This window comes from Procambarus clarkii, chromosome 22 (genome assembly GCF_040958095.1).
Source record: "Procambarus clarkii isolate CNS0578487 chromosome 22, FALCON_Pclarkii_2.0, whole genome shotgun sequence".
Lineage (NCBI taxonomy): Eukaryota > Metazoa > Arthropoda > Malacostraca > Decapoda > Cambaridae > Procambarus > Procambarus clarkii.
Genome location: NC_091171.1, coordinates 40,349,530 through 40,359,374, shown reverse-complemented (window position 1 = coordinate 40,359,374; position 9,845 = coordinate 40,349,530). Strand labels below are relative to the sequence as shown.

General features: G+C 36.7%; 1 protein-coding gene across 1 annotated transcript; it reads right to left on the bottom strand.

Moving 5' to 3' along the window:
- Positions 1-1,022: 1,022 nt before the first annotated feature.
- On the bottom strand, positions 1,023-9,612 carry LOC123760300 (folate receptor gamma-like). Its single transcript, XM_045745873.2, has 5 exons — positions 9,452-9,612; positions 8,247-8,382; positions 7,851-8,042; positions 7,280-7,528; positions 1,023-6,608 (listed from the first exon to the last, which is right to left on the bottom strand). Exons 1-5 carry the CDS (start codon positions 9,490-9,492, stop codon positions 6,396-6,398), a joined length of 831 nt encoding a protein of 276 aa, XP_045601829.2. The 5' UTR covers positions 9,493-9,612; the 3' UTR covers positions 1,023-6,395.
- Positions 9,613-9,845: the final 233 nt, after the last annotated feature.

The window sequence follows — 9,845 nt, the reverse complement described above, 5'->3', positions numbered from 1 at the left end:
AGATGAGATAGATTAGCAGGTATATTAAAGCACATCGGTAGCTCTGATTGATTGTATTGATAGCTTGATAGTAATTTAACAAAGATTAATAGGCACAAAACAGCATATTGATAGCACATATAAGAAGACAGCAATGATCATAATGGTAAAGTTGTTTGGATTAGGTACATAAAGATTGGGAGATTGGGTAGCACTAGATACAGTGCAATTTTAAGGCACAAGGTAGGAAACTATGAAGATGAAATTAGGTAATTTTTAGTTTTTTTTTTTTTTTGAATGAGGCAAAAGTTGGACAGCTTTTCAATTCATTAGGGAGTGAGTTCCATAGACCAGGTCCCTTTATTTTTGGGGATTGACTCTGGGGATATCAAAGAGATATTTATCTCTGGTGTGGTGATAAAGGGTCCTATTACATGTGTCCAGGGAGAGTTTCAGAGCAGGGTTTGCATTTAAGAACAGGGTTTTGTAAATATAAGTGACACAAGAGAATGTGTGGAGTGAGTTTATGTTTAGCATGTTGAGGGATTTAAACAAGGGGGCTGAGTGTTGTCTGAAAGCAGAGTTTGTTATGATTCTGACAGCAGAGTTTTGCTGAGTGATGATGGATTTGAGGTGGTTTGCAGTGGTTGAACCCCATGCAGATACCATAATTAAGATAGATATAGATTAGTGCATAATATAGTGAGATGAGAGCAGAGTTAGGTATATAATATCTGATTTTGGAGAGTATACCAACTGTTTTAGAGACTTTCTTAGTTATGTGTTGTATGTGGGTGCTGAAGTTGAGTCTCTTGTCTAGGAATAGGCCAAGAAACTGACCCTTCTGTTGGGTAATCCTTATTGACAGGCTTCACCTGATTCCAAATTACTTTGGTCGTGAGAATCACTCCAATGCAAGAAATGGGTCCTCACCAAAATTTGTATGGCTGAAGGTTTGAAGGCGTTTGGGCTTGGGGCTGTATGTGCCGAGGGCACTTTAGTTGGGTGGCATTATATAATAAGGTTTTACACAAACACCGTCATAAAACCTAATGTTTATTTACAGAACTTACTTACTAATATATAGGTTGCTTACATTATTCTATGATTGATGTTAGAAAAGCTAATATCACATTAGAGAGACATCGGGATGCCTTAATTGACCGATCACATGGTTCACTTGTGGCCAATCCTGTATTAACACTTTCTTAGACAGTAAATGACAAACGGCTTTCCTAACACTGCTGGTTTCAAGGGAAATACAAGAGTTCCTTCTGAATACTTAGAGAGTCGATATAATGGCATGCACAGTCACCACAGTAATGACCTGTCAAGCTGACAGTCAACATAACATATACATATATCTAAATGTGTTGTGTGCATAACACACATTCACTGACAGGATGAACAATCATGAGTTTAGTTAATTTATTATATGCCCCATACCCATCCTGTGGGCAGTAGTGGAAAGGGTTAGAGAGGCACATAATAATAAAAATAATAATAATAATAATTTAAATGCAAGAAGGTACAATGTGTTGGTGAGATTACATAAGATTGGTATTTTTACGTTCATGCAAAGCCACTAACACGCATAGTGCTTTGGGCAGGTCCTTAATCAGTCCTTTTCGATCCAGGTCCTTATTAGGCAAGATGAAAAAAGGTACATTGTAGCAAGGTTATATATATATCAACAAATAAGTACAATATAAGTTGACGGCAGTGATTACACTGGTAAGGATATAAGTATTAAGTACTAATATTGGGGAAGTTGGTACTGTAGTACAAGATAAAGTTTGAGTTTGAAGCACAAGGTAGGAAACTATGAGGATGAAATTAGATACTCTTTGGTTTTACTTTTGAATAGGGAATAGATTGGACAATTTTTTAATTCATCAGGGGGCGAGTTCTAAAGACTGGGTCCTTTTATTTGCATGGAGTATTTTCAGATTTAGTTTGACTTTTTGGATATCAAAGATATATTTATTTCTGATGTTGTGCTCATGGGTTCTATTACACCTGCCAAGGAAAAGTTTCAGATCAAGATTAGCATTTAGGAACAAGGTTTTGTACATGTAAATAGCACATGAGAATGTGTGGAGTGAGTTTATGTTTAGTATGTTAAGGGGCCCAGTAATCAAAAAATATTCTAATTGTGAAAACTACTAATAAATGTTTAACAAAATTCCAACTTATTGGCTTCAGCATCATGAAAGTTTCATCCCAATATTGATTTTATTGATTTTAGACATGTTTTTTAAAAGAAGAACAGCTCCTATTAACTGGAACTGATGGATAATGCAGTAATAAAGAGATGCACCTCTCCAACGCTCAAAGAAGAAGATAATAGTAAGAAGTGTTCACAAAGTGGATATGCAGTTGGTGCCTTTATAGCATTGCTGAGTAATACATAATAGAACAAATAATAATAAGTACTGTATGTTATTATGCTCTGTTTTGTTATATATCATATAAATACAATGCCCAATGTTAATATCTGTTATTTTCACCAATGTCCACAAATGTATTTTTTTTTTAAGTTTTTTTTGTCTTCCTTTGTGTATTATCTGATTTTGTTGCAATTTTTACATCCTGTAGAGTGCATACCCGTCCTTAACTATGTCAAGATACTAGAATTTAATTGGTCAACAAATACATCAGCCAAAACTGGCAAAACTTGGTACTTGGACTTTTTTTTTGGGGGGGGGGGGGAAGAGGTGATATTTCAGATTTCAAACCATTTTCTTTGTCTCTTTAGGGGTGTTTTGATAATTAGGGACCAGATTAGGGCTTTATCACTTATATAAAGTATACATACATCCCCTAAATCATTATAATTATCCCTATATCTGTTTTTCTTCATTTTTTCTTTACTTCATTTCAACACATTGATCTACAACTCACATATTCGAGTACGAATAAAAAACCATGTTTATTAAAACATACAAGTAAATTAATGAATTAGAACTACCTTATTCATTGTCATTAACTTCAAATTCAATTATCTTTACAACTAGAGTTTCCACTTTGAGTCGGCATCAAAAATCCAGTTTGACCGATTCTCACCATTTTTACATAAAATGGGCACAGTCGTCTGTTCTACAATCCTATTTCATTGTTTTTTCATAAACCTTAAATGTCGAGTTATAAATTTTTTGGTATACAATTTGGCGCATATATCAAATGCCATATTTGACTTTTTTTACAGTAAACTATACTGAATCCTATAATAATAACTAATAAGAATGATGATTATATGCTGTTCTGAGAGCCTAATAACACCAAATGAACAATTTGTGATATTTAATATTTGATGCTCATTTAAAAATCTTAAATTTTTAATACTTCTACAAATATTTTTCATTTTTTGTTTTTCCACGTTACGTTGGCGATTATTTAGATAAAGTTGGAGCATGTGCCTAGTAGATTATGTACAAAAAATTTGAAAGCGTTTGAGCAAGGTGCAAAATTTCATTTCCTGGCCCCTTTATGGGACTTAAACAATAGTGAAGCATGTTGTCTGAAGAGAGTTATAGTTCTGATAGCAGATTTTTGTAGAGTGATGATGGGCTCTAGATAATTTGCAGTGGTCGAATCCCATGCACAGATACCGTATGCAAGAGGTATAAATTACCCCCAGTGCAATGCGAAGAGCAGAATGAGGGAACAATCTACGTTGGAAAATATACCAACCATTTAAGACTTTTGGCTGCGTTATGTGGGTGCTGAAGTTGAGTCGTGTCTATGTATAGGCTATGTATAACTTTTCCCCCTTATTTTTTTTTGACAATGTTAACATTGTCTACCTGAAGTTGAATGTCATTTGGCAATTTACTACCAAATAAAATATAGTACATTAGGCCTTATCTATGTTCAGCGAGTTTGTTGGTAGACATCCACGAGTGGATTAATTCATTATTGACAATATTTGGCAAGTTTGGGTCAGAATAGAGGAAAGGTAGTATAGTCACCAAATAGTATAGGTTTAAGAATGTTACAAACATTTAGCAAATCATTGATATAAGAAATAAAGGGCCCCAAGATGCTGCCCTGTGGCATTCCTACTGTCAATGGTAGATAGGGGGGGAGGTCAAGTTATTGATGGCTACATAATGGTGCATCAAGAAAGGAACTAATAATCCAGAGCTAGGCCTCTGATACCATGATAAAGTTTAAGAGGTAGTTATGATTTACAATATCAAATGCTTTTCACATGTCAATAAAGAGGCCAATTGGGAACTTTATTCTGACAAGGGCTTTATAGATTATATTGAGCAGCCTAATAATGGCATTGGCATCCATTCCCAAAAGAGTACCAAACTGGTAGGGATTTAATAATGTCAAGTTTTTCAAAGTAGAAATAGAGCAGTCAGTAAGCAATTTTTCAAATATTTTTTAAAATAAGTATCAAAAAGAAGGCACCAAACCAGGAAGGTTATGTAGCACCATCAAATGAAAATGTTTGAAAGCATCAGTAGATTTGATATAGGTCTGTAATTTAGGTCAGCTGTCTTGCCTCTTTTGAAATGGCCTCACTCTTGCTTTAAGGATATCAGTAAAAATATGACAGATTTGTTGAATAGCAGCGCTATGGGTAGAGCAGGGGGAGGGGGACCCCCCCCCCCCCCAACACTCATACCAAAGACTTTCACTAATATGTTCCCAGCTGTGGTTTGAATTAGTGATTGTGATTGAGAATGATTGTGATAGAAGTGATTGAATTACGAATGTCTGTCGGGCTGACTGGCAAGATTAGTGACAGGATAGCTGCTGATGTGACTTTGTGACATCTGTCTGGGTCTTTAGTAATTTTCTGGCAAGGTTGACACCAATTTACAGAAAGCAGCTATTGAATTCAGTTGCAATTTCCAATTCTGTTGCAAGTGTGTAACCATCTTTGGAGATTTTTATCCATTTGTAATAATTATTATCCAGGTATCCAAGGATAGATCACCTTCAGTGTTCACCTGACCCAATACAAGATTTCAGACTTGGGCAAAATTTTGTCGAATTAATTCAGTCAAAATCTACACGTGTGCTGGGACTTCCAGGCTATGCACTAGGAGTAAGCACAGTCAGAACCTAAAGAAAAGCATTCTCTTCCACATGTGGGATAGTACGAGATGGAGCGAAGAATGGCATTGAGCAGGGCAAGTTTATAGCAGTAAAAGGACAAATTTAACATGAAAGCAAGAGAGACAAAGGTAGTAGCAAGTTTCCAGTAAGGTCTTAAAATGAAACTTGCCCCAGTTTTTTTCCTGATAAGGCAATTCTTGAAGTTTTAGAGGTAAAGGTCACCCTTTCCCCACCAACCCAGGTAGATTAAAGTGCAGAAAGATCACCTTTTAGTATGGCAAGTGAATGCAAGTCAGTCTACCAGAATTTAACAACAACAAAATTGTGCACTTTGTGGATGCATTTGGTCCAAGGAGAATATGGAGGAGGAATTTACAAGGACATGCCAGAAGAGTAGTCTTCTGGCCTATATGCAAGGAGAATTGGCCAATTCTGGGTGGATGATTGATGTACACACTTTAAATTCTGTATCCACTCTACAATTGTTAAATATTGGGCAGCAAGGAGAAGAGTGTACAGCAGCTGTGGCCACAAAATTACCAAGATGTAGATGGCAGAATTTAAGAAAGAAAAAATTGCCTAGAGGGTCTTCCTAGTTTGGTAAGGAGGGAGAGATGGTGGCAGGGACAGGACAATGCATGGGACATGTAATGAGGAAGCGAGAGATTTTTAGTCCAGAGAAAGAATCTCTCCAATCTGTGGCAGTCATCAAAAGGTAGCACCAAGCTGGGAAGACTAGCACCATCTGTCCATTATTCAAGATAATCTAAATATTAAAGACTACACTAAAGAATAGAAGAATAAAGAAGAATACTAAAATAAAGAATAAAGAAGACTATATTAAAGAATATTAAAGGCTATACAAGAAAAAAAAAGAACAAGAGGGTGGGGGGGGGGGGCCCAAAGAGATGGTGTGCAGTTTGTTAGTTTTAACGAAGCCCACGACCTTGCCAACATTCACAGAACATGACTGGGCAGATTTCCAAACTAACTTGTTTTTTTTAAGGGGGAGAGGGGACGTATGAAACAGAACAAGTAAAATGGCCTTGGCTGCAAGTTTGACAACTCCAATGTGGTTGAGAATTTACCAAAATTTCATTGGGTTATGTCTGATAGAAATAAAGTAGCATTTTATTTCTGGCACATTTCAAATAATTTAATAGAGGTAGACAAGGCAAAAGGGCAGAACCAGAATACAGCACACTATTACTCATGTGATCAGGATATTACACTATCAATTTTTTTTTCTTTGTAAACATTTTAATAGAATCGTTTCCCCTCAACAAGGGCAAGTTTATAGTCAAGAGTAAAGAGTAATGAATTATGGCAACAAGCCAAGTCTAGGATGCAACTGTCAATATTCTATTGATAAATGCCCAAACAGCAAGTTGTATACTAAACCACACTAGGTTGCAGCTGTGCATCTGGGAACCAGCTATAATCTGTGCATAATGTAGAGCAACAGCATCATTTGGATTGATGGCAGATTGGTTGAACTGTAGGTGCATACATGGTGTTGTCGGTTCAGCATATTTCCAAGCATTGTCCCACACCTAGAATGAAGAGTCAACTTTGTATAAAAATGCAGGTATTAAAGTACAGGTATATTTTAAACTTCACTAAAGGGAATGGTTTATGCAAGACTTTAGGAACTTTTATGAACTCTTTTCTTGATTGAGAAAAAATGCACTTTTACAGTGGTAATTTTGAAGCACACCATTTAACCTTACCAGGTACTGGGTGTGTCAGTGTTTAAGGAGAAGGCTGGAAAAAAGTTGCATAGTTAAGCGTAAACAACTTTAGTAATAATTAAGCCAGTCTGGCAAGTCATATGGAAGGGATACCACCTTTACTGGATATCAATAGACATGTACACAGGAGGCAGAGTCTTATAGCAGGTACTATTAAGAAAATAGCATCAAAATATTTTAACAATTAAAGTTGCCAAACTGAAATTTGGAAACAATCAAGCCACATCAATCTTTGTGATATTTGTAGATGTTCAGTAACCCCTTTCCCATCTTGGAAGGAAAAATATTAAGAGGGCAGTCTACTCTCTAGGCCTATGAATTTAAACCAACATTGAATAACCAATTTTAGGGCATTTGGAAAATATAAAATTGGCAAGTCACATGGACAATAATACACTGAACTTTGAATCAAGAAAGGTGGGAGGGAAGAAGGAAAAAAAAAAAGAAAAAAAAAAAAGTCGTGTTCAACATACCTTTTCACAGAAGTTCCGGGCTGTCCTATAGATTTTTTTAAATGTTTGACAGGTAGAATTTACGGGGCAGTAATTTGTCAAGCAGCTTCCTCTTGTTGGGCAATCACCCGTCATATTCAACCACCTGAAATTGTTGGTCCAATTGTCTGTGCAAGTGACATCGTCGGCACACGCAGTAAACCAAAGCTCACAATCAATGGCACACAGAGGGACTCCCCAGTATCTTTCCCGCCGCCACAAGCGATTTTCCTGCAGGGAAAATTTATTTAACGTTGCAAAAGGAACTAGCGAGCCAAATCTCTTGCATGTCTAGACAAATTTATTTTTTGGTTAAAAAAAAAAAAAAAAAAAAAAAAAAAAAAAAAGAAACCAAGCCACTATGCCATTTAAATGCTTAGGGGAAGTCACTTTCAGAATACCGAAATAAAAACTTTATAAAATAGCCTTTTAAGTTTTGCACAATGTTAAATTTTTAATGATTAAACATGTTTAAGTTATTAAAACAATGCAGAAACCCTAGTTAAATAAAAGTCCTTTAAAATATAGAATTTAGACGTTCTGCAATACTTACCGACACGACCCATGGGCCAACATTGGGTGAACATTCGTAAAAGCAGTGATCGAGCATGAAATGCCGTTTACATTCCGAGGACATGGACTTTACTCGAGAACAGTGGTCATAATTGAAGTTGTAAGGACTAGACTCGTGAATAAGTCTAGTAGTATCCTCTGTACAGCAGGACCTATTCTTCCACTGATGACACTATAAAAAAATCAAATATAAAAAGAGGTACTTTCTGTTAAGCAATTTATCATTTAGGTAGAAAGGATATCAAGTTTGACTACTGTCAAAAGCCCTTTACAGCTAAAAGCATATTTTTGAAGGCTTCAGATTTTTTTTTTTAATCTACTGTAGTGACAATATTGTACATTAAAAAGCAAGACTTTAAAAAGAAATTATCCATACCGTAGTAAACAGACTGCCTTCTGGTCCTGGTGCACTTTTGTGATGTTTAGAATCTATACAAGTGTTTATTAGAGTATCCACATCTCTCAACTTCCGAGCCATGGTCATGGTCACAACCAACGTCAAGCAGAACATTCTAGGACAAAGATAAAAAACTAGGTAAAAGTCATCTATTGAAGTTTCTGGACTAGCTTGTCAAGGACAAACTAGAATGTCTATAGACCTTCCACAGTATACAAAATCGACCAAAATAAACTTTAGTATAGCAAATGACTTAAGTACAGTACATGTCTCGCACTCTCCAGAGCACATTATTAAGGTTCGAGCACATGCCAAGGACTTTACTTTCAAGTAGACGACATACCAGATTTAAGCAAATTCAAGTTGTCCTAACTAGTGTATATTTAAGACCTTTGTTTACACAAAGTGCAAAAGTTCAATTAGTTTTAAGTTTTTTTTAACCTAGTAATAGTTATGGACTTCCTAGGTAGTAAAGCAAACTTTTACACCTTCAGGTTATAAAAAAGGTAATTTTGCTTTCAAATTAAAGTAAACAAAATGTTATTTTCAACAGCAACAATCAAGGGTTTATACTTTACCATAGGCCGGACCATTTGTTAGTCAAAGTTACAAAGTTCACATCAATTTTGAGACATTAAAGATTTTTTGGTAGAGAAATAGTTTAATCAATAGTTCACAGCATCAATATTTTGCTAGCATTCTCTGGGGAGGAATAAGACAACTTAATAAATAATGGCCAGTCGAGGTTTAGACCATAGATGCACAGATCCAAGAAGTGGATTAAAAGGTAGTCAACGATTAGGAACATCACGATTTAAGTAACAATAGAACGCTTCACTCAATTTCTCATTGTACTTTATTTGAAGTCTGAAAATTATATGGGAAAGCTGTGGCAGTGTGAGGTGCAAAGTTTGATGGCAATACTTTGGCCATGTTTGAGAACAGATTTTCAAAGTCTGGAGAAAAAGAGTAACTCCAGACAAGCCGCCGGCTTCTGGGCCATGTCGAGACTACTCGAGATGGTGGCTCCCTTGGGGGAAGTCCTTTCTACACCAATACCACAAAGTTTTCCCCCAAACGAATATAAAACCCAATTGTATCGCCAAGACACCGCGGACACCATACAACGAATCTCAAAGACATCAAGCAGTTTGAAACCACACCTCCCCGCCGCCTTTCATTACCTGACGAAGGTCAAGGGAGTGTGACGGAGAGCTGCCATCATTAACACCGGTAGTGTAGAGGGGACACCAGTGGTGTAGAGGTGGAGGGGGTGAGTGATGGTGTGACCGTGGTGGGGAGCCCCTCGTCGCCTCGCTGTCTCGCTCACTCGAGCTTCGAACACACTATGGTCGGCCTCGAGGGGGACTGGTCAAGTCGTCTGAATTTTGTAACTAGCTCATCAAGATTGTAACTTGCTTAGCTAAATGAATTGTGGGGTTCAGTCCCTGAGCCTATTATGTGCCTCTGTAACCCTCTCCACTACCGCCCACAAGATGGGTATGGGGTGCATAATAAATGAACTAAACTAAACCTGCCCGAAACGCTGCGCGTACTAGTGGCTTTACAAGACTGTAA